Below are 25100 nucleotides of genomic sequence, written 5' to 3' on the forward strand. Positions count from 1 at the left end.
CCTTGCGTAAACAGACACGAAGGAGAAAACAACAACCACATGCTTTTATCTGTAGAGGGCGCTTTAGTCCCCAAATCCTGATTACAGACGATCCTAATCCTGTGAAATTAGTTTTTTTTTTAGTATTAGTACCCATATTTTAGAGATGAGAAAACTAAGACCAGGAGGGACGCCAGCAGCTGCAGGTACGAAACCTTTGCTGTTGTTAGATGTCATCGAGTGGCTTTAGACTCATAGCGACCCCATGTGACAGGGTAGAACTGCCCCATAGGATTTCCTAGGCTATAATAATCTTTACAGGATCAGATCGCCGGGTCTTTCTCCTGCGGAGCTGCTGGGTGAGTTTCAACTGCCCACCTTTTGGTTTGTAGCTCAGCGCTTAGCAGTTGTGCTAGCAGGGCAGGGCTCCTATTATCTGCCCACATTCCACAGCCACTAGAAGTGGCTGGGCAGGGATTGAGTGAATTCTACGTCAAGCTGTGTAGAGGGGAACCGAACTCTACTGACGGCACCTTGGGGGAAGTTACAACACTCTGCCGAAATGATTATCGCCATTGCTGTTGCTATCTGGTCTTAGATTTCCGTCTTCCTTTCCTCGTTAATCCAGCCAGTTATCTTCAACGCTTGCCTGAAAGACGTTAGGCTCAGCCTAAAAGATAAACAGGCAGTGAGAAAAATTTCTAAAAATACACCGCCTGGCCCTTGGCCCAGGTGTTTTTATTTTCAAGCTTCTAAAAAAAAAAAAAAATTTTTTTTTTTTTTTTTTTTTTTTTTTTTTACTGCCCCTCACAGCCCTTTCCTTACATCAGGGTCAATTAAGGCAGAGTTGTGAGAGCTGGTGGGGAGGGGAGGGGGGTGATGCAGGGAAACATCCTTGAAAAGACTGCATTGTCTACAAGTTGAATGGATGGAGTACTCACCCACCCTCCCCAAAATCACCAAAAAAAAAAAAAAAAAAAAAAAAATCCGGTAGATTCCCACTCTTAGCAACTCTATAGGCAGAGTAGCACTGCCCCACAGGGTTTATTTCCAAGGTTGTAAATCTTTACTACGGAAACAGACTGCCACATCTATCTCCTGGGGAGTGGCTAGTGGGTTCAAAACCACAGACCATCTGGTTAGCAGCAGAGAGCCCTTAACCACTGCGCCACCAATGTTCCTCTTCCCAGAGTAAGTGGGTGAAATTCTTGGGAGGTCTGGGCACTGGATTGGGTACCACTGTGCTGCTGACAAGTCAAAACCGACTTGACAGCAATATGTTTTGGTGCTGACTCCAGAACGCTGATTTGTTTTTCTTTTAAATTTGATGATTCCTCCTTTGTGTCATACCCTGCACTGGCTCCCCGAGAGCTACCCACTACACTCAGGACAAGGCCACTGTCCTAATCTGGCACGTTTGGCCCTTCACAGCTGGCCCCTGCTTATCTCACCAAGCATATCACACGCCTTGCTCCACACCAAACTCCTTGCAGTTCTTGGAACTTGTGGTTCTCAGAATATGATAGGCTGTTTGTTTTTCCCATTGCTGGATCTTCACACAGTCTATCTTTTGCGTGCAACCCTCACCCCATCTCTTGCTCCAGCCTGCCACCTCCAATGCACGCACACAGCATTTTGCCTGGCTTTTTTTTTTTTTTTTAATGTGTGCTTGGAAACCCTGGTGGCATAGCGGTTAAGTGCTACGGCTGCTAACCAAGAGGTTGGCAGTTCGAATCTGCCAGGTGCTCCTTGGAAACTCTATGGGGCAGTTCTACTGTGTCCTATAGTGTCACTATGAGTTGGAATCGACTCGACGGCAGTGGGTTTTGGTAATATGTGCTTGGAGCCCTGGTGGCACAGTAGTTAAGAGCTATGGCTGCTAACCAAAAAGTCGACAGTTCAAATTCACCGACCGCTCCTTGGAAATCCTATGGGCAGTTCTACTCTGTCCTGTGGGGTCACTATGAGTCAGGATAGACTCGATGGCAATGGGTTATTTATTTATTTATTTATTTGAATATGTGCTCAATCTTCAGGACTCAGAATAGGTGATTTCTCCTCCAGGAAGTCTTCCTTGAATCTCCACGCCTGGATTGCACACCACACCTACAGAGTTTCCACAGCACCCTTATTCTAAAAAGTTGTTTTTTTTTTTTAAAACAGGAAAGTACAAAGGATTCAATTTCTGGGAACAAGATGGATCAAGAAGTCAGGGATCCCCTGCTTGAAACAGAAATGCTGAATAAAATATATCAACAATTGAAAGAGAGAGAGGGAGATCTCCAGGTGGGAGACACAAAGAGGGAACCCAAAAGTGGGGCTATTTGGTGGGAATAAAGGATCAGATGGAGCCCTGGGTGGCACGGTGGTTGAGAGCTCGACTGCTAACCAAAAGGTCAGCAGTTTGAATCCACCAGCTGCTCCTGGGAAACCCTAGTGGGCAGTTCTACCCTGTTCTATAGGGTCGCTATGAGTCAAATGCCTAAAGACTGGGGCTGGTACCCACTTAGACCTATGTGTTTCTTCCCTTGGCCATTTTTATGTCTTTATTTGGGAGCAGTCAGGACTTGCTTGTTTTTCTGTTGGCTGCTTTGTCTTTTTTTTTAAATTAATTCATGTGAAAGTAAATGGAATTTTTCTTTCCCTGTAATGATTGCAGGTGCTAGATGAGGCTTCAGATTCCACAATGAAAGGTGACTTGTGGACAAACACTGGGCCAGCTGCAGTACAGCCTCATCCCACACTTCACAGACAGGAACACTGGAAATAAAAAAATTAAATACATGGGGGCAGATTTCCTGATCACCCCTAGCTTTGCTTGTCTGAGTATATGGGATTAAAAACAGGATAATGGGAGAGACAGGAAGTTGGTGCTAATCATTAATGGTCTGAGGGATGCGGGAAAAGAGGCATTTTCCTTGATTTGGTCAACTGTTCACCACCCTGAATTCACTTTTGCAGGGACTTTCAAGAGATAATAATAAACTAGCTTATAGGGCATTTCGTTGGAATTGGCTGCCTTGCTGAGACCTCAAGGGTGTCATTTGAACAAGATAGATGATTGTATATGGCTATTTCTTTCCTTCAGATCAGTGCTGGGCCCTCCCCCTCCTCTGGGAATGTTGGAGCCTGCAGGGCCTTTAGAGATTATTGTTGTTTTATTGTTGTTAGGTGCCGTCGAGTCGGTTCCGACTCATACAACCTTATGTACAACAGAATGAAACACTGCCCGGTCTTTTGCCATCCTCACAGTTGTTCCTATGTTTGAGCCCAACAAATGAAGCCTGGAGAAGTTAGGTGACTTTCTCTAAGTCACATTGCTGGTTAGTGACAGAAAAATAATAGCTAACACATTATATGCTAGGTATTGCTCTAAGCACTTTACCCATAACTCATTTAGTTCTTATAACAACCCTATACAGTATGTATCATTAACCCAGAAAACCCAGTCGATTCCGACTCATAGCGACCCTATAGGACATTAGCATTCTCATTTAACAAATGAAGAAACTAAGGCCCAGAGAGGCCAAGTAACTTGTCCAAATTCCCACAGCTATTAAGTAGCAGAGGCAAGATTTGAACCAGGCACTTGGGCTCCAGAATCTTGCCTTTATCTACTACACTGTATCTTTTTAGTTCAAAGTAAATCCCTTTTAAACATACAACTGCACTGACTTTTCCCCAAGAATGAGATTACAACAGTTAGACAAAGCTTTTTTGAAAATACTTTTACCTGGTAACCCAGTATACTAACACATCCAAGTGTATTACAGTTAAAAGACAGTTTTCTCAAAACAATGCTATGTGTACCATATGTGATCTATTTGGATGTTCCCTCTTTTTTCTATTCCCACCTTTCTTTGAATGAAACATAGACTACACTCGCTAATGAGTCATCATCCACGGTTTTGGGGAAAAAAATGCTTCTTTAAACCACTCTTTCAGCTCACACCTCAGCTATGAAGCCTTTTAGTGATTTATACACATTAAATTGTATTTTCCATCCACAGACATCACTTACAGTGGGGATCAAAGACTTGTCAGATTATATCTATCGAGTTTATTTCTGGTCCCTGGGTGGCATAAAAGGTTTGTGCATAACTACTAATCAAAAGGTTGGTGGTTCAAATCCACCTAGAACAAAGTTCTGGTGATCTATTTCTGGACGACTACAGCCATGGAAAATCCTATGGAATGAAGTTCTGCTCTGAAGCACATGGGATCACCATAAGTGAGAATTAATGGAATTGACTCAGTGGCAATGCGTTTGGGCTCTTTTAATTTCTGGTTACCAACAAAAAAAAAACCCACTGCCTTTGAGTCTATTCTGACTCATACTAATCCTATAGGGTAGAATAGAACAGCCCCATAGGGTTTCCAAGGCTGTAAATCTTTATGGATGCAGACTGCCACATCTTTCCCCCACTGAGTGGCTGGTGGGTTTGAACTGCAAACCTTTTGGTTAGCAGCTGAGTGCTTTAACCATTGAGCCACCAGGGCTCCTTAATTTCTGGTTAAAAAAAAAAACCAAACCTGTTGCCGTTGGATGGATTCCAACTCATAGCGACCCTACAGGACAGAGTAGAACTGCCCCACAAGGTTTCCAAGGAGCGTCTGGTGGATTAGAAATGCCAACCTTTTGATTAGCAGCCAAACACTGAACCACCAGGCCACCAGTACGTATTTATTGGTCTCCCTGTAGTCAATATTAAAAATGGTACAGTGGGCCTTGAAAACAAATCATTGTGCTGTGACCGTAGCGAGTCCTTCATTTACTCATTAATTCACCCAACAAGTATTTATAGAGCACCTCCTACATGCCAAGCATTGTGCTAGATCAGGGGTTGGCAAACTACGGCTAGCAGGCCAAATCCAGAGTGGTACCTCTTTCTGTAAATAAAGTTTTATCAGAACACAGCAACACCCATTTATTTATGTATTGTCTATGGCTGCTTTTGAACTATAATGGCACAGTTGGGTGGTTGCTATAGAGACTGTATGGCTTGCAAAGCCTGAAATATTTACTATCTTATCCTTTACAGGGTTTGCCAACCCTGGTACTAGACTCTAAAATATAATGGTAAGCATCATAGACTGGTTTCTACTAAAGGCTACTGCTTGGTTTAAATTGGTTTTGATGAGGAGAAAAACCTGGCCTTAGTTAATTTTTGCCTCCCTCGCGTAGCTTTGGAGAGCACCTTGCTCCCAGTGGATACTTAGCAGTCATTTGCTGCTGCTGAAAATTATTCAGTGGATCTGGCAGCAGTTATTGGAAAGGAAGCAACTTACCTACAGGCTAGAGAATAGTTTATTCCTTTAACATGGCCAAGAGTTTCCTTTTGTAGATGTTTGTCTTTGCTGTCTATGAGAACGGAATTGTCAATGTTTATTGAGTACCTACTGTGCGTTTTGTCCTGTGGGCGAGAAAAAAAGACTTGGATTTCAGGCACTTACATTGAGCATGGGAAGAAAAGCCAGACAAATGCATTTAATTGTAATTCTTAATACTTCTGTTTGGGGCCCTAGTGTATGCTTGGAGGTGATTTGGCTTAACTACCTTAGACTCTTAAATGTTTGTATTCCAGTTGCTTCCATTAGTGACTTCCATTAGTCACTAATCACTCTCAAGTATAATTGCTGATCACCTGAGTGCATAAATTAATTGTATTTCTTATTCATTCACTTTTTTCATTCATCAAACTTAATATTTCGAGTGTCTCATATGAGTCAGCACCGTAGATAGAGAAAAGACTGGTTTTCCCAGTCTGGTGAAGGAGACAGTCTGGTGGGGGGAAAGCACATGATTATATTGCAGTCTGGTAAATACTAATGACAGAAAGAGGCTCAGGTTTTCTAGCAGCACAGAGGAGGGAAGAGGGAAGGGGGTGACCCTCGTGGCACAATAGTCATGAGCTATGGCTGCTAACCAAAGGGTCGGGAGTTTGAATCTACCAGCCGCTGCTTGGAAATCTTATGGCGCAGTGCTTCTCTCTTGTCATGGGTTAAACTGCTGTGTCCCCCAAAAATATGTGTATCAATTTGGCTACACCGTGATTCCCAGTATTGTGTGATTGTTCACCATTTTGTCTTCTGATGTGATTTTCCTGTGTGTTGTAAATCCTGCCTCTATGATGTTGATGAGATGGGATTAGAGGCAGTTATGTTAATGAGGCAGGACTCATCTATAAGATTGGATTGTGTCTTGAGCCACTCTCTTTTGAGGTATAAAAGAGAAGCAAACAGAAAGACATGGGGACTTCATACCACCAAGAAAGCAGCACTGGGAGCAAAGCGTGTCCTTTTGACCCGGGGTCCCTGTGCCTGAGAAGCTCCTAGACCAGGGGAATATTGATGACAAGGACCTTCTCCCAGAGCTGACGGAGAGAGAAAGCCTTCCCCTGGAGGTGGTGCCCTGAATTTGGATTTCTAGCCTACTAGACAGTGAGAGAATAAATTTCTCTTTTTTAAAGCCATCCACTTGTGGTATTTCTGTCATAGCAGCACTAGCTAACTAAGACAGCTGTCCTATAGGGTTGTTAGGAGTCGGACTCACCTTGACAGCAATGGGTTTAATTTTGGGTTTGGTAGCTGGGCAAAGGAGACAGAAAATTCCAGAGAAGAGACCGGCATGTGTAAAGTCTAGAGGTGTTTGAAAACATGGCACTTTCAGGGGATAGTAGAAATAAAAGCATTGACCTATGATAAAAGGAATTTGTGCTTTGATTATTTTTCAATTTTTATTTGTTTGCTTGTAGTGGGAATGGGTTGTGAAGAGCCCCTTGGTCTTTTTAACCAGTCTGGTCAATGGATTAGTTTGTGCAACCGTAATCAGTCCTCGGTAGAACATCACAATTGCAACCTTGGTCTCCTGGGTTAAGCACCAACTGAACAGGTTAGCCTAACCAGTCATACCCCAAAGTAGTCTGACTGGTGAAGTGCAGTTGCTGTTGAGCCAATAAAATTTAAGGCAGGTAAGATGACTGGATGGTTGTGACACTGTAGTCTCCTCCTGGTAAAAATGATCACCTGCGGTGCCGGTGTGCCCACCGCTGTCACCTCATGTCTGACCTTTCAATCTTCCCAAGCTTTCGGTGCTTTCTTGGGTATCAAGAGAGGAGTTTGTATGGAGACCCTTTGGGAACCGGTGTCAAATGCTCAACAAATGTTCTGTTAAGTCAGGTCTGCAGCAGGCTGGAAAAGGAGCAGATTAAAGGAATAAAGTATGCTCTGAACACTTTCGGAGAGCACTAGTCAGCTGGGACTCAGCTCTGTCATCTAAGGTGGCCATGGGGTCGGCTGATAAATGATAACAATTTTCTGCAACATGTGGGCTTTTAATCTTCCCAGCAGCCTGGAAGAGAAATGTTAGATATGATGACTAGGGCAGTTTTTACCACATCACTTGGGACCCTAAATGCAGTTTTTAGGATTTCATGGATACTAACTCCAGCAGTATCACAAAAATGCCTGTGCAAACAGGGCATGTATTGGACAGGGTTTTTTTTTTTTTTCCCCAAAGCAATAGAGACTCAGCTAGCTTAAACAAACAAGGTGAATTTCTTAGGAGGATGCATGCAAAGTAGCAGAACCCAAGAGAGCACGTATTGCAGGGCCTCCCTAGGGACTGTTACCAGGATCTGAAAAGGTATCAGCAACCAAGGAAGGGCACCCCCATCCCCATCTCTCCTGCTGTCTGTTGGACCTGTGCTCTCCCCTCCTTGTTCATTTGCTTTATTCTTCCCTCTATGCAGCCTGCCTTTTTCTGCCCCTCCTTGGCCTCACAAACTCAGTTCCAGTCTTCAGCAATGACTGGCTTGCAACTCTTTGTCCCAGTCATAAATTCCCAGGAGAAAAAATAGCCTTGGCTTCGCATGGGTCAGGGACCTATCTACCTGTGACCCATTCAGCTATGGCCCTGAAGAAGGCAGCACATACTTCTGGGTGGCAGTTACTAGTCTTAGTGAAGGGAATTATGGGCTGTGCAGACCCCCAAAAATTACCTCCAGGACCTCTCTGATCCATTAGAGCAGCAGGCTCATTTTAGGGTGCAGTTTTTTTTTTTTTTGCATGGCAGGCTAGGGATTTACATGTAGGTACTGATAAAAAAAAAAATGATTTTTTTACTGATAGGAGGCAATTAAACACAGGTTCAAACAAGGCCTTTGCAGAGGCATCACAGCTCATGATCTGTATTCAAGTCATCTGGTAGAGCAAACTGGTGTGTCTTTGACTGTCCCTGTTGGCAACGGGTTTGGTGGTTTTTTTAGGGGGTCCTTTAGCTTACAGCCACTTCTTGACTATCCTCCCAAGGCTATCCATGCCCTTTTATCCACATTAATATCCACTGTTCTCTGGTAGGGAACCCACCCTTCCTATAGTGTGACTTTTGCATTCTTGCCTTGGTATCTGCTCAATGCTGTTTTCCATACTTGGGATTCCTTCTATTTTCTTCCATGTCTCCAAGTTATTTGTATCATTTACGGTCATGTTCAAGAGCCATGTCTACCATGTCGAGCTCCCTAACATGACATCTTTAAGTGGTCTTCCTTATTTTAGAACTTACTCAACGCTCAATAAATATTGAACTTAGCACTGGCTACTGGAGACAGAGGACTAAAATAAGATGTACATAACCCTTGCCCTCTTGTGTTTTTACTGTCTCAGAGGGAAGACAGATACTAAATGACCATTTACATGAATACAATTAATTACCATTGTGAGGCATTCCAAGAAATAGAAATACATGATACTTGAAAAGGTAGTCTGGTGTAGAGAGGTTGGCCAGGAAAGGTCTCCCTGAGGAAGTACTATTGAAGGAAGGGTGGATGATTGTTAGCCAGGTAGAGAGGGAGCATCGAGTATTTCAGACACAGAGATCAGTGTTTGTGAAGTCCAGGCAGTTAGAAAGAACATGACATAGTCAAGGAATTGAAAGAGACCAGGGTGGCAAGGAATAAGTGGTGGGAGAAGGCATTGGAAGATCAAGGGGGTTGGATTATTCCAGACATTGTGTCTCAATACCCACATTTCAGTGCTTACTTCATCCTGCCGTGGACTATTTTCCCAACCTTTTTTGGGGGAGAGGCAGGAGGGTGTCAAGCATGTTTTGCTTCTCCTTATGCTCCTTCAACCTAGAAGCCCTGGTGGCACAGTAGTTAAGTGCTTGGCTGCTTACCAAAAGGTCAGTGGTTCTAGCCCACCATCCGCTTCTGTAAAGATTTACAGCCTTGGAAACCCTACGGAGTAGTTTTTCTTTGTCCTATAGAGTCACTAGGAGTTGGAATCAATTCAACACCAACGGGTTTGGTTTTACTTGGTTTATGCTCCTTCAGGGTGGGGATCCTGTCTTCAACTCCTTTTGTATTCTCCACAGTGTGCAGCATAGGATTGAACATATATATGGTTGAAAGAGTTGCTGCCGTCGAGTCAGTTCCGAACATATGGTAGGTGCTCAATAAATAAATGAAGTGAGTATAATGAGAAATAAGCTTAACAGAAGCATTATTATTCATTTAAATTAGGGGCTGACCCAATCTCTGTGGTTGTTTTTCCTAGAGCTTCTAGACAATGAGGACATTTCCTGTTAATACGCTTTTGGTAGTATGATGCCACCTAGTGCTTCTTTTTGTTACAACAACAAAAGGGAAGTAAGTAGTAAGTCTCCCATTGTCTGGAAAATTGGAATTCAAACATTTTCTTCACATCAGCAGAAATTAATTTGTCCATCCTTCCATCCATTCATTCATCCATGTCGATGCCCACCTGGATTGCTTTCCTGTGAGTTGAACATGTCATATGCCTTTCCACATTTCTTGCAACCCTCTGATTTCCCATCTTGGGTCTTTCTGTCCCTCTGTCATGACCAGTGCTCTCAAGTATCAATGTCTAGTTTCCCTGAGCTCCTATATAGAGCTTTCTGTCCCTATGGCATGTCCTGAATGATATAATAGAGCTAGAATTAACTGTAGATGTTCCTGTCTCTCCTCCAATGCCAGACTGTGGATGCGAAGGGCAGTGACCCTGCCTTACTCAACTTTGTGGGTTCTGTGGCCAGCCTTGTTGTGTCTGCCTGCTATCAGGTGCTTAAAAAAAGTGTTTGCTGGATTGAATTTCTGTTACCTTTGCAGGCCACTTGCTCATGAAATGATCCTTTAGGAGATTTCTAGGAACTGTGAAGATACATAACCCATAATTGACACCAGTGTAAGATATGGTTAGCTAGGGACCTCTAAGTCATTCTCCACTGTTATGCACCTTCAGGAAACTTACAGCATCTTTCTGGATCATGGTGGTTACACGTTTCCTATAAACACAAAAAGCAATCTGAGTCATGTTACTGCGTCCCACTCCACTCCATTTCTATTGGCTTGGCTTACAATTTAGTCCAGCCTGCTTCTCTGGCTTCATTTACCAACTCTAAGACCACCTCCATGCACATTATGCCACCCCTGGGCAGATGAATCTGAAAAAGGTACATTCTCTGTGGAGTCACAGCCTTCTAGGTTTATAACAGGCAGGAACTGAATTTTTGTCAGAAGAAAAGACACATCTTCCTCCAGCTGTCAAAGCCCTCTGCCAAGGCACATAGCTTGGAAAAGAGAATAGGGGCTGTTTTACACCCCCACTGATGCCTTGATCAGGAGCCCTGTGCTAGGCTGCTAATCTAAAGGTCGGCAGCCACTCCACGGGAAAAAGATGTGACAGTCTGCTTCCATAAAGATTTACAGCCTTGGAAACCCTATGGAGCAGTTCTGTTCTGTCATGTAGGGTCACTATGAGTGGAATTAACTTAATGGCAGTTGGTTTGGTTTTGGTTTGATGCCTTAGCTGGGTGGGTGCCTTTGTTCTGGACACAAGTACAAAACTGAATGCGATGGCATCATGCATCCCCTGTGACTTAACAATCTCACTCTGTCGTGAACTGAATTGTGTCACCACAAAATATGTCAACTTGGTTAGGCCATGATTCCCAGTACTGTATGGTTGTCCTCCATTTTGTGATTGTAATTTTCCTATGTGTTGTAAATCCTAATCTCTGCCTGTGGTTAATGAGGCAAGATTAGACTATGTTAAAGTGGATTAAAACCCATTGCCATCGAGTTGATTCCAACTCATAGTGACCCTATAGGACAGAGTAGAAGTGCCCCATAGAGTTTCCAAAGAGCGCCTGGAGGATTCAAACTCCTGACCTCTTGGTTAGCAGTCCTAGCACTTAACCACTACGCCACCAGGGCAGGGTGGGACTATAACACCCTTACTAAGGTCACATCCCTGATCTAATGTAAAGGGAGTTTCCCTGGGATGTGGCCTTCATCATCTTTTATCTTACAAGAGATAAAAGGAAAGGGAAGTGAGCAGAGAGGTGGGGGACCTCATACTACCAAGAAAGCAGCACTGGGAGCAGAGCTTGTCCTTTGGACCTGGGGCCCCTGCTCCTGAGAAGCTCCTCCACCAGGGAAAGATCGATGACAAGGACCTTCCTCCAGAGCCAGCAGAGAAAGCCTTTGCCTGGAGCTGACATCCTGAGTTTGGACATCTAGCTTCCTAGGCTGTGAGAGAATAAACTTGATTGTTGAAGCCATCCACTTGTGGTATTTTTCTTATAGCAGCACTAGATGACTAAGACACACTCCTAGGCAAATTCAGGGGAATTCGCACACAGGTGTATCAGGGGCCACATACAAATGTGGTCATCACTGCATCGTTTGCAGTATCGGAGGCAACCTTGGTGTCCATCACCTGGTGAGTGGGAGTAAAGCATGGTGGATGCACACTATGCAATGCTGTGCAGCCCTCAGAAGCAAAGAACAGACTTACAATTCCAACTGCAAGACGGATAAATCCTCAAAAAGACCGTTGAGTGAAAAAAGTAGAAAATAAGATGATCCTCAAACACTATTATTAAAATAATTAAAAAAAAACACTAATAAAAATACTGTACATTTTTCAAAAGTTCAAGTCGAACCACAGTAGCATAGATGCCTGTTGGTTTGGGAGTAGAGATGGAGATGAAGGGAAAAAATAAAACAAGAGAGGGGTCTTTCACATTTCATAAACCAAGGAGTGTAATGACTTCAACTCTCTGCACCTGAAGTCCAAAGGGGGCAAATAAAGGAGGAGGAGGAGAAAAAATAAAATGCCTTAGGACAGGCACCCCCAGGTGCTATGGAGGTTTTCACGATGTGGCTCCACATACATTTTTCCAGGGTGCCTCGCGCTCTGCACCCTATTTTTCTCATCATTAGTGGCTGTGAAGCCTTTCAAGGCAGGGTCTGTGTTTCCTGCCCCTTGGTTTTCTCTCCGTGCCTTGCACACACTGGCTACTTCATTAAGTGTTGAATGACTTGACTTTTTGTTCCCATGCCCGAGTCGCTTTGTTACAGAGAGCAAAGGGTAGCCAGTCCTCCCCTCATCCAGCACCCTCTAACCCACATTTCCTTACAAGGTCCGTTCTTGGCTCCCAGTTGCTGGCTGGCTCCACAACCTCCTCACCGTCCTCTTTCCTGTGGCGCCTCCTTCTCTCTCTTGGGTGTTTCTAACTTCTGCGCACACCTGGGGACTCCTCCCAGCTTCGCAGAGGCCCCGCCTCCTTATTTCCTTGGCCCCGCCTCGTTCAGGGGGATATTTGCATATTTCTGCGCGGAATCCCTCCCAAGGCCGGGCTTCAGACGCTCCGCCTCTTTCGAACGTCCACGAGGGCCCTTAGGGCGCGTGGCGGTTGCCAGGCGACTGGAGGACGCGCCGAGCGCCCGGTTTCGGCCGGGCGGGGCTAGAGATAACGTGGCGCGGTTTTAGGCGCTGGGGATAGTGTACAGCCCCTTCCCCAGACTCCGGCCCAGTTTCCGCGATCTCCACAGCAGCCTCTGAGGCCGCACCCAGAGAGCATCAGGATGGCTGAGGTCAGGAGTCAGCGCCCCTCTCCCTGTCGCCTCTTGCTCGCCCCACCCCACTGTACCTTCTACTGTCGTCTCATCCCTGTCACATCCACTGATTCCAACATTTCCCTCATCAATATCCCATCCGCACTGTCAGCCTCCCTTCTCTTACCCTCCCCAGTCGCCTCTGGTTCGCATTACTTCCTGACCCTTCTTCAATTCTGTGGACACACCCGCTTCTCCAACTATTAAACTGGCGCTGTGATAGGCACGGTGGAAATTCATGAGTTTCCAGACGCACATATGACGTGCACCCACCCCTAAATTTTGAGCCATAAGTTGATACCACAAGAGAGGTGCACACGGAAATATTGGAGACGTCTCACCTGACTGGGGGGATCTGGAAGAAGACTTGATATATACCACAGTCACCCTCATTCACTGACCGTGTCCTCCCTGATTCCCTATCATCTGATCACCCGCTGTCACATCATTCATCAAGGCCCTTCAGCCGGTCACCACTGCCCCATCATTCCCTGACCCCTGTGTTATTGTAGCCTCCATTCACTTCATCATATTATAGTACCACCCCATCTTCAGCCTCACTAATGAGGGGGCATCTCTGCAACCCTTCAATGAGCCCCACAACCTCAGGTCCCTGTCATTCACTTGCCATTTACAGTCTCCATCCACCCTCCTATTCTGCACTCACGTAGCTTTACCCAAGTCAATCCTTATCACATCAGAGCCTCCCTGCCCTCCCCCCATCCCACCCATCATGGTCAGTCCCAGCCGGGACCAGTTGCATAATTTGCAGGGCTGAGTGCAAAATTAAAATGTGAGACCCCTTGAGCAAAAGTTATGAAGACAGTAGAGCATTAAGCCAAGGGCAGGGCCCTTCTAAGCACAGTGCCCTGTGGGATTGCACAGGTCACACACTCATGAAGCTGGCCCTGCTCCCAGATTCTCTCACTGCCCTCAAACTGCATCCCTATTCTAGTCCTCCCCCTGTCTCCTCCACACCATTCACATGCCCTCATCATTCCATCTCCTCCATTCCTAGCTTCCCTTTACAGGCTCCATTTTCCTGTGGTCAGTAGCCCCCTCCTTTCCTATTATCCAGTCCCTTTCATACCCTCCATTTTCTTCACTCCCTGGGCTCTATCAGTCTCACCTATTTCTTACATTTGGGCTCCTGTGGCCCTATTACTTCCTCCCATTACCCATACTCACTTGTATCTCTTTTTGTCCCATTTTCTCCTCCAATTCCTGCTAGTTCTCCTTCATTTTTTCTTTGTTTTGGATATTTCCTCCTTTTCTCCCCAACTAGACCTCTCGGTTTATTCCATTTTTCTTCATTCCCCATACATAAGCCCCCGATGCCAATTATATGAGCCAATTTTTTTCCCCCAATCTACCTTCCCTTTCATTATCTCCTCTCATTTCTTCCTTTCTCCTATTTTTCTTCTTACTTGACCTCAACCAAATTTTCCTTTCCTCTGCTTTCACAAGTCCCTATTTCCACTCTGGCTTGTTGCGTTGCAGCTCAACTTCCCCTTTTTCTTTTTCCTTCTCACCACTATTTGGTATTCCCAACACCTAGAACAGTGCCTGGCACATAGTAACCACTCAATAAACCAAACCAAAACCAAAAGTTGGTTCCGACCCATAGCACCCTGTAAGACAGAATAGAACTGCCCCATAGGGTTTCCAAGCAGTAGCTGGTGGGTTCAAACTGCCGACTTTTTGGTCAGCAGGTGTTTAAGAAGGGGTATCACGGTTCCTTTCTAATCTGTTGATGTTGTAATTATACTCTTGAAACAGATGCCATTTTGGGCTATGCTGGTGTAGATGCCAACTATATACTGGTCACAACTAAGAGATTGTTTTCCTTTTTAATAGTAGTATGTGTTTAATAACAATATGAACACGTTTCTTTTGTTTATAAAATTTCTTTAAAACTTTTCTTTTTTGGATATTTTTCCATTCCTGTGATAAGTGAAAGTATGCAGGGAAAACCTGGCCTACAAACAAATCATTAGGCTGGTGACCAAGTGTTGACATTAATACCATTACAGGGATGGAACCAAGAACATGGCCGTGATAAATTCTTGTGTATGCTCATGTTTAGTGGCAACATGGGGAAAGCACAGAGCAGCAGCACCACCATATTTCCTTAATACAATTTTTGCTTCTTTGTGGAATGGCTGCACTGCAATAATCTGCTTTTAGTCAGGAAGAAAACCTCTGTTTAGTTCAAAATTACTATTAACGTTGTTATATGGAACGGTGTAGATATGCTTGTGACTCCACATCTATTTCAGGGATAATCTCCAAAGATTGCATTTGTTTGCATCTCATGTTTAGAGATTTAATTAACGGCATTAACGGTACAAGTGTTTTTGAAAATCAAAAATATACACACTTGTCTAAGCAGAAAGTAAACTAAACTACTCATCCAAAATCTTCAGAGAGAATTGGAATTTTACTCTATTGTTAGAGGTTGTCTCAGCTGGTTTCTTTGATTAGCAATAGAGTTTTGATACCAAAGCCCTTTGGATGTGTGTGTGTGTTTGTGTTTGTGTGTGTGTGTAGAATACCAAAGCATAATGTTGCAAACTTAAGTAAGACCTTACAAATCTTATCAGTCCTTTGCTCAGAAATCTTGAGCGGTTGTCTATGGCCTTCAGAATTAATATGCTCCATATTCTGTAGAATGCCATTCATGGCCTTCACGGTCTGTCCCTTACTCCCTGTTTTTTAGCAACGCTGTCCTTCTTAACCAACCTCACATGTTGGGTACTTGCTTGACCTCGAATCTTTGCTCAAGCTTTGCCCTCCGCTGGGATGCTCTTTCTCCTCAACTCCACCTGTGAAAATTCCACTCTTCTTTCTGGGCCTGCTCAAATGCCACCTTCCATTATGAAATTTGCTTTATTTCTTGTTATTGAGAGTAACTCCCTCTTCCTGTGGATTCACATAGCACTTTGAATTCCATTTATGGCAGATATCAAATCCTACATTTCCATTATGTGCATACACACTCCATCAGCTATTGAGGTATAAGTTTCCTGTATGAGTGGCCTGTAGGCACCTTCACAGAACCCACATATATCAGGTATTCAATAAGTGTTTGCTGAATGAATGAACATATTAACCATACCCATTCTTTTTTTCTTATTATTGTGCTGTATCTAACAAGAATTAGAGAAATAAGAATTCCTATATAACTGTATTTCTTGGGTTCTCTTCTAAGTCATAGTCATAGTCAGACTTGCTTTAATTACATATAGATATATAACTATATATCTATATGTAACTATATATATACCTATGTACATAACTATATACATAACTACATATATAACTACATGTATATATAAATCAATCAATCAATATCTGGGCTTATATTTTTAAATACATTTTTACCCAGCTAAATTTTTTAATCATAGATAGGAGTCCCTGGATGGTGCATATGGTTAAGCGCTCAGCTACTAACCCCAGAGCTGGTGGTTTGAATCCTCCCAAAGGTGCCTCGAGAGAAAGACCAGATGATCTGCTTCCCAAAGATCACAGCCACTGAAGTCCTTACACAGCATAGTTCCACTCTGAAACACACGGAGTCCCCAGGAGTTGGCAACAACTCTGTGAAAAAACAAAAACCAAAATTACCAGAAAAAAATTTTTTTTTTAAATCATGGAAAGGAAATTTGGAAAAGGCCAGAGCATTGCACAAGAATATGTTAATATACTCGTGGGGATGGCCTAGCCTAATTTTTTTTTTAAAGAGATAAAAATAATGGAATCTCTGTTAGGAGAACATTCCATGTTTCAGGTGAATTTCACTGTATGTTCATGATTTCATGATACTCATGTCAAAATTTCTCTGTGTCTGGCCTCAACACGTCCTGGCTTCCTTCTGCAGTCCTGGGGGCAATAGGAAGCAGGATGCAATGAAAAGAGACCAGGGCTTGTAATTATAACAGCTGTCATTCATTTAACACCTACTGTTTGCCAGGCACTTGGCTAAGTCCTTAACACAATTTATCCCATTTAACGTAATAATAATTCTATGAGGTGGGAAATATTATTATCCCAATATATTAATTATTAATGTGTCAGTCAATGAACAAGGAGCCTTCCCCACCCCACAGTCTTGATTTCTTCTTGTCTTTCATTCATGACATAATAATAGTAGTTCCTTAATAGTAACGGTATAAGTGTTGGAATGTCTAGTCCCATCTTTGCTCTTTTGTGCAGGAAAAGAGTGAAAAACTAGTGCTGGAAGAAACTGCGTTTGAAGAAATCGAAAGGGATTTTCAGGAGGTGCTCAATGAACTTTCAGGAGATAGAAGTCTGGACAAGTTTAGGATTGAATATGAGAAGCTTCATGCTGTAATGAAACGGTCTTACGACAATGAGAGGCGTCTGATGGCCAAATGCAGAGAGCTAAATGCGGAGATCGTAGTTAATTCTGCGAAGGTTGCCACTGCCCTGAAGCTCTCTCAGGATGATCAGACCACCATTGCATCCCTGAAGAAGGTCAGTGATCTTCTAGATACAAAACCAAAAGAGAGCTGGCAGCTGTAGGCTGGTAGTAAACGAGTTACTAAGGAAAAATGTACCTGATTTATATATTCATTAAGCCTAGGGAATAATGTTCATTTCCTGAGAAAATAATTATACTAGCCTGGGTAAATTTCATCTTGCAGAAAATAATGCAGAACCTTGCTGGCTTGGTTTCTGGGAAATAATGGGTTAGCAAAAAGAATTCAAAGTAAGTAAATGCAATATTAGGAATCTCAAGATGTCTTGTTTGATGTAAGATGAGTAGCTGAATATCATAAGATAATAGCTTGTTCAAGATATTTTCACCATTTCTACTTCTAAAGTTTTAGGAGAGATTAACTGGAGAATTCCCAGATAATAATTTTCATGATTTTTCTTCCTTCGCATCTGCCTTGGTCCTCCCAATTCCTCATAATGGGAGAACGGGGTTCAGTCTGGTGGGACAGTGAGGAAGCATGGTTTTGTTTTACACTTTATTTTTTCACACTGGAGCATGCTATATGATTTTAAAAGTAAGGCTGATAAGTGTTCCTTGTCGACATCAAGGTGACAAGTGGTTGAGACATTTTAATTTTCAATTGAGACCTTAGTTACAAGAGATAATTTACAACATTTTTGGATAAGTTCCTTGATATCATGAAATTAAATGTCACCCAATTCAAATTAATTTCCAAGACCAGTACAAAATATGGCTTATTTTTTTATTCCCTTAGGAACTAGGTTTTTTTTTAGCGCTATATTTTGTATCGTCATTTTCTTCTTCTCCTTGCTGAAAAAACCAATAAAAGAAGGCTTCAGTTCATTTCACGATGGTAGGAAAAAACAAACAAAAACAAAAAACCCTTTTCATTTGAAATTTAAAAACTGGACATAGAAACCATGAATTGACCAAAATCTAACTGGTGAAGTTGATTTGGACAAAACTTCATATGATCATATTTTCATTTAAATATCCTTCATTTGTTTTGCCAAAAACAGTAAAAATGGTTGCTACAGAAGAACATTGCCCACAAACCGACATTTTGTTTCAAACCACTAACTTATGTGCTATCGTTACCTAAGCAACACTCTCTCTCTAATGTAAAGAGAGGACATGCATTTATTAAATTAAATTAATAAACTTAATCTCTTTAACTCATTTTATTTCTTGTGAACATAAAGATGGACTATTTTTACCTAAAGCTTATATAAGAGACCCACATTTCACTTGACAAAATTTGGTAAGAAAGTTTAGTGGCGGTATCAAATTCAAGGCTGTTGCACTACTTGCTGTGTTTGCTCACTTACTCAAATGGCGATATTTCACTTTTAAGTATTTATTTTAACATTCCATATTGTATTTCATAACGATAAGGAGGCTGAAGCTGCATGAGTCATTGTTTGCATTCTCTGCTATGGCTTTCTGTTTTTCCCCTGTGAGCGTTTGGTGAGAATGCCTGTGCATGGGTTTCTGGAAATGGGAATTACCAAGGTTGTTGGGCATAATTAGGTACAGAGAGGACTGTGTTGCTCTGGATTGTTCTAAAGATCACATTGCCATCTAGGAGCTCACTTGGGCCCTGAGGACAAAATACATTTTTTATTTGGAATCTATCAAGAGCTTAAAATTTAGGACTTGGATTTATGACCATTCCCTATGTGATAAAGCTTATTTTTTTCCTATAAATATCTGGACTAGGAAAGCACATAGGTTTTCATTTTTAATTTTTGCAAGGCTGTCTTATTAGAAATAGTCCCCTTAGTTATATAGCCTTTGCTCTACGTGAGCCTTGTAGCTCTATTCACCTATACTAGAAAAAATACCCTTTGTCAGGCCACTTCCTTAAATATACTGTTCAGTGTAGACTAGCTTGTGTTGAACAATTCAATAAGTCAATATGAATTTCATGTATCATATATTATTTTTCCCTATAAATAACTACTGTTTTGTAGTCATGGTATTGTTCTGTTTACTCAGCTTATCTTGAATTGGGCCCCATTTTGGTTTTTCTCACTGATATCCCATGGCCCCTCTAGGAAATTGAAAAGGCCTGGAAAATGGTGGACTTAGCCTATGATAAGGAGCAGAAGGCAAAGGAGACGATTCTTGCACTGAAAGAGGAAATAGTGAACTTGACCAAGCTAGTCGAGCAAGGATCTGGACTGTCAATGGACCAGGATAGCAAGTAGGTCATAGCCTTTTGATGTCTATTAAACTTATTTTTGCAGAGGCCTCCTTCTTCAGCAGAGGGCCTGGGGCTTGCCACTGTCTTCTTTAACATTCTCTGTGATACGAGATTCTCCTTCCTTGTTGGGTTCCTGGAGATTGTTTTCTGTGTGTTGCTGTTTTTTCTTTTTAATATTCCCTTCCTTCACACCCAAGAACTTCTTATTTGTGGTTATATTAAACTTCTGAGTCTAAAAGAATCAGTACTATAGTCTCAAAATGAGTAAAGATTTTAGGTTTATTTCTCTCAAACTTACATAGTATGTTAGTTATCTAGTGCTGCTATAACAGAAATACCACAAGTGAATGGTTTTAACAAACAGAAGCTTATTTTCTCACAGTAAAGTAGGATAAAATCCAAATTCTGGGTATCGACTCCAGAGGAAGGCTTTCTGTCCATCAGCTCTGGAGGAAGGTCCTTGTCTTCAATCTTTCCCTGGTCAAGGAGCTTCTCAGGTGCAGCGACCCCGTGTCCAAAGGATGTGCTCTGCTCCTGGTGCTGCTTTCTGGGTGGTATGAGGTCCCCAACTCTCTGCTTGCTTCTCTTTCGTTTAATCTCTTAAGAGATAAAAGGTGGTGCAGGTCACACCCCAGGGAAACTCCCTTTACCTTGGATCAGGGAGGTGACCTGAGTAAGGTTGGTGGTACAATCCCACCCTAATCCTCTCAACATAAAATTACAATCACAAAATGGAGGACAACCACACAATACTGGGAATCATGGCCTAACCAAGTTGATATACACATTTTTGGGGGGACGTAATTCAGTCCATGACATATAGGCTGGAACTGACTGCCTTTCTGCCCAGACTCCCAGCTCCTCTCATACACTCCCCATGATTAGTTGCATCCTTCTCCTCCTCTCCATCTCCTTAGGAGCTACACCAGAAAACAGAGTTGTTCTCCACCCCCTGCATTCTCTCATCCCTTAAAGCTTATTGCTGTTGACTTGGTCTTTTAAGTCTCACTTTGGTCTTTCCATCCTCCCTATCCCCAGTGCTACTGCCTTGGTTTGTGCCTACTATTTTCTGCTGGATTTGGCAGTAGCCTCCTAACTGATGTCACTGCCCCTCTTTATTCCATTCTCCAAGTTGCTTTTGAAACACAGACCTGCGTGCACCCATTGCCACCATTAACACCTTCAGTAGCTACCCAGGTTGAAAGGATAAAGCCCAAACTCTTGAGCTCACGTTTCAGAGCCCTTCATAGATCTGCCCCAAACAGCCTCTCTCAGCTCACTTCAAGCTATACCATGCTTATTCATGCTTTCACACCTTTGCACATGCTGCTTTCTATGCACTGAATGCCTTTTATTAACTCCTCCACACAGTAAACTCCTATTCATTCTTCAAGACCCATTTCAACACCATCTTAACTTCATCACCATCAGCATTTCTGTTTTGACCTTGCCTCTCCAACTCTCTGCCCACCACCACCCCAATGACCAGGTAGAAAGAGTCGTGTTCTCTGTTTCCATATGACCTAACACCTCTAGTATGGAACTGATCACATTGTATTAAAATTAATTGTTGATGTGCTTCTCTACCCATTGGGCTGTGAACTTTTTGAAGGAAGATACCTTTACTCCCCTCCAGGAGCCTAACACTGTGCAGGGCTTGCACAGCATTGAATGAAGCAATGAATCAGGAATGAGCATTCACTTCCTTGGGCATCCTTGACCAAATCTAAATGCTCTCCAGGCTGCTTATGCTTTTTAGATACATTTATCCAACTTTGATCGACAGCGCAGGTGTTGGGGAGGGAGGAAGACAATAGGAAAAACAACAGAAAATGTGATCCCTGTAATGATGGACTCTATCTTCTTATTAAAGATGCCAAATACATTCAGAGCAATTAAGCAATGCTTAAGAGCAATGTGAGGCAACTAATTCAGAGAGTAGGTGTTCTGTAGAGAATTGAACAGGGGAAGGAGAACAGACTGCTCACCAAGAGGTCGGCAGTTTGAATCTACCAGCTGCTCCTTGGAAACTCTATGGGGCAGTTCTACTTTGTCCTATAGGATCATTGTGAGTCGGAATCGACTTGACAGCAATGGGTTTTTTTGTTTGTTTTTTGGTTTTAAGGAGCACAGAAGAAACCATCCAGCCCAGAATCATATCTTCAAGAATGTGCTTATGTAGTTGTTCATCTTCAGAGAAACCTTAGAATTCGAGGTGTTGTTTCTGGGGAAGAGAAGTTTGAGTGAGGTTTGGAAGGTTCCTTATTAAAGATTTATGTTATATCAAGAGTTGTTGGCAAATAAACACTGTCAAATTACTGTGTTTTGAGCAGTTGTTTGATGACTCAGCTGCAAGCGTCTGGAATGCAAGTTCTTTGCTTTCTCAGCTCTAAATTGTCTGGCTTGCTCTTGACTAATTCATATCAGTTAAGTTTTCCCATTCTCGAAAAGCTAAATCTTCAGAAAGTCAAGCCAAATGATATGTCATGGCTTTTGAAATAATGAGGTTACAATTGACATCAATGAATATTATCATACACCTTCCAAAAACTGTCATCATGAATGATTTTCCAAATCTTGTTCTTGGGGACCTGTTATCACCCAAGGGTTGGGTGAATGGATAGAACACTTGCAATGCATATTATTTACTTATGCTTAGTCTTCATTTTGGACTTTATAGCTGGGATCATAACCTTCCAGTGGATATATTAAACAAATGATTTCCTAAATTGACATCTCCTTATGGTTAATTACAAGTGTTGACAGTAATAATATAGTTTTGTTGTAACAAGTCCAAATAATACAGAGGTGTGGAAAGTAAGGAATAAAAATCATCCCCTCAACTATTCCACACTAAATTCCACTCCTTAGAGGTAACCAGTTACCATTCTGGTGTTTATTTTTCTATACTTCAAGGAAAATGCCTAACACACACACACTCACTCAAATACACACACACACACACACACACACACACTCAAATACCCACTACATTTTCTTAAAAAGAAAAAAAGGGACATGTTATTATTGGAATTTCTTTTCTATTAGCATATCTCAAGCAGCTCCTTCCGTCAGGGTATAAAGATCTTTCCCTTTAATTCCCGAATAGTGTTAATCGTTGACCTGAAGTATTTTCCATGAAATTGAGCTCGAAGGATGATAAGGAGGACCCCTGAGCAGATAGCCACTTAGTGCGATTCCTGTTTTCTTCTTTTTTTAGTATCCGAGATTTGCTGAAGTTCAAAGAAGAAGTAACGAAAGAACGAGACCAGCTCTTGACAGAAGTGGTGAAATTACGAGAATCCTTAGCTCAGATCACTGAGCAGCAGCAAGACACGGAGCGATCAAGAGAAGAGGCAGAGCAAACCATCAGTCAGGTCTGCTTAACCATGTAGGGCAAGATGAAGGCGTATTTTCTTCCAGAAGGACATTTTGTCTTTCCTCAGGCTCTCTTCTCCTCTTGGTCCTCTCTCAAATTTACCTCCTTATGCCCAAGTGAAGGAGCCCTGGTAGCACATGGTTAAAGTGTTCAGATGCTAACTGAGAGGTCAGCAGTTCAAACCCACCAGGCGCTCTGCAGGAGAAAGGTGTGGCAGTCTGCTTCCAGAAAGATTTACAGATTCGGAAACCCTGTGGGACAGTTCTACTCTGTCCCATAGGGTAACTATGAGTCCAAAAGACTCAATGGCAACATGTTATGCCCAAGTGAAGCAGCTGCTGTTCCACCCAGTATTTGTCTGGTTTGTTCATGCAAGAGCAGTTTTCTTTCTTAATTTTCTCTGTCTGAGAGGTCACCAAGGCAGGGACTCCCTACTTACAATTCTGATCCAAGAAGGTGTTCCCGGAGAAGGCAAGGAGGCCCTGCATCTACAGAGGATGGAAGTAGTTACTTTAGCCCTTCTGCCTTATGAGGAAGCCATCTACCTGAATTCACCTGAACACATTTACATAAAGCCAGAAGTCAAATAGGTAGTAAACAAGGAATAGTCTCCAGGAGTAAACGTGAGGCTTCCTTGAGCATGAAATTTAAGAGAAAGGCTTTTCATAGATTTGGAATATCATGATAAAACTATAGTGCTTTGTTTAGCAATATCCAAGACTCATGTGAAACACAATTTTATATTTAGGTTATAAACCAAAACCAAGCCCACTGCCATCCAGTGGATTCTGACTCATAGCAACCCTGTGGAAAAGAGTAGAATTGCCCCATAGGGTTGGCAAGGCTGTAAATCTTTACTGAAACAGACTGCCACATCTTTCTCTTGAGGAGCAGTCTGGTGGGTTCGAACTGCTGGCTTTCCCATCAGCAGCCAGTGCTTTAGCCAGTTCACCACAGGGCTCCCTATATTTAGGATACCAAAAACCAAACCAAACCTGTTGCTGTCGAGTTGATTCCAACTGCAGAGTAGAACTGACCCATGGGTTTCCACGGAGTGGCTGGTGAAGTCGAACTGCTGACCTTTTGGTTAGCTGCCTGGGCTCTTAACCACGGCACCACCAGGGCTCCCTATATTTAGGATAGCTGACTACATTTTATTTAGTCCCTGTTGATGGATAATTGGATAAATTATTTCTGTGTTGACCTTCCCTAAAACTCTGGGCTTCCATATATAATTGGAATTTCTTCCATCCTTTCTGGACTTGTCTACCATTAAGGTGAGTGTCTGGTATCAAAACCCTGATAAACAATACAGAATATTCTGTGGCCTTCCAAAGTTTGAACAATGGTGCTCAAAGAAAGACGGTTGACTCAGAGGGAAAAATGCTACTCCAAAGTGACTGCCCTTAAGATGAAAGACCTCAGAGGGGGCAGGTTGGCTGGTTAAGCCCTGCTGTGGTGAGGGGTTCATTTCTTCCTTCCCTCTCCTTTCCATGACTGTAGTTCCAACAAGAAATCCAACTACGCCAGAACGAAGCTTCGCGAGAGTCTCGGAAGAAGGAAAAACTGGAGAAAGAGCTCAAGCAAATTCAGACGGACATGGATTCTAAGCAGTCGGAAATTAAGGCTCTGCAGCAGTACGTGCAGAAAAGCAAGGAGGAGCTCCAGAAACTGGAGCAGCAGCTGAAGGAGCAGAAGGTGCGTTGTTGCCGGTGAGCCTTACCTTGGTTCTCCAGAGAACAAGAACGTTGCCTTTGTTCACGCCCTTGATAGTGTTTTGAATTTTCTCTGGAAAGCTGCAAACTCTCTTCACTTCTGATGTTGGTAACACGACACCTAACACTACGTTTGGTCTTTGGCTCTTGTAGGTAAGTATGCCTTCCTCTTATTCCCCCCTGCAACAGGTAAATTAATTTCTTTTTAATATTTGTTGATGTGTAATACACACACAGACAAGTATATATCACAGTTTGAACCCACCTTGGTAACCTGCACCTAGCTCAAGAAACAGAACATTACCAGCACCCCGGAGTCCCCTTGTGCCCCCTCCCAGTCACTGTCTCCCGGAAAGGTCATCTCTATCCTGAATTCTAAGCAGAGATTAGTTTTGCTTGTGTTTGTACTTTACACAAA

General features: G+C 42.7%; 1 protein-coding gene across 3 annotated transcripts in view; it reads left to right on the forward strand.

Moving 5' to 3' along the window:
• The window catches only part of CFAP58 (cilia and flagella associated protein 58), a 207165-nt gene that overhangs the window by 75503 nt on the left and 106562 nt on the right, over positions 1–25100 (forward strand). The window contains exons 1-5 of one of the 3 annotated variants that reach the window (XM_049856123.1): positions 119–185; positions 17115–17396; positions 19440–19588; positions 22809–22965; positions 24471–24665. In XM_049856123.1, coding sequence (XP_049712080.1) covers positions 17253–17396; positions 19440–19588; positions 22809–22965; positions 24471–24665 — 645 coding nt within the window. In that variant the 5' untranslated portion in view covers positions 119–185; positions 17115–17252. Of the gene's footprint in view, positions 1–118; positions 186–12757; positions 12879–17114; positions 17397–19439; positions 19589–22808; positions 22966–24470; positions 24666–25100 lie in introns of those variants that run through there. The other 2 variants (XM_049856122.1, XM_049856121.1) reach the window with 2 other exon arrangements.

The sequence above is a fragment of the Elephas maximus genome, chromosome 16 (genome assembly GCF_024166365.1).
Source record: "Elephas maximus indicus isolate mEleMax1 chromosome 16, mEleMax1 primary haplotype, whole genome shotgun sequence".
NCBI lineage: Eukaryota > Metazoa > Chordata > Mammalia > Proboscidea > Elephantidae > Elephas > Elephas maximus.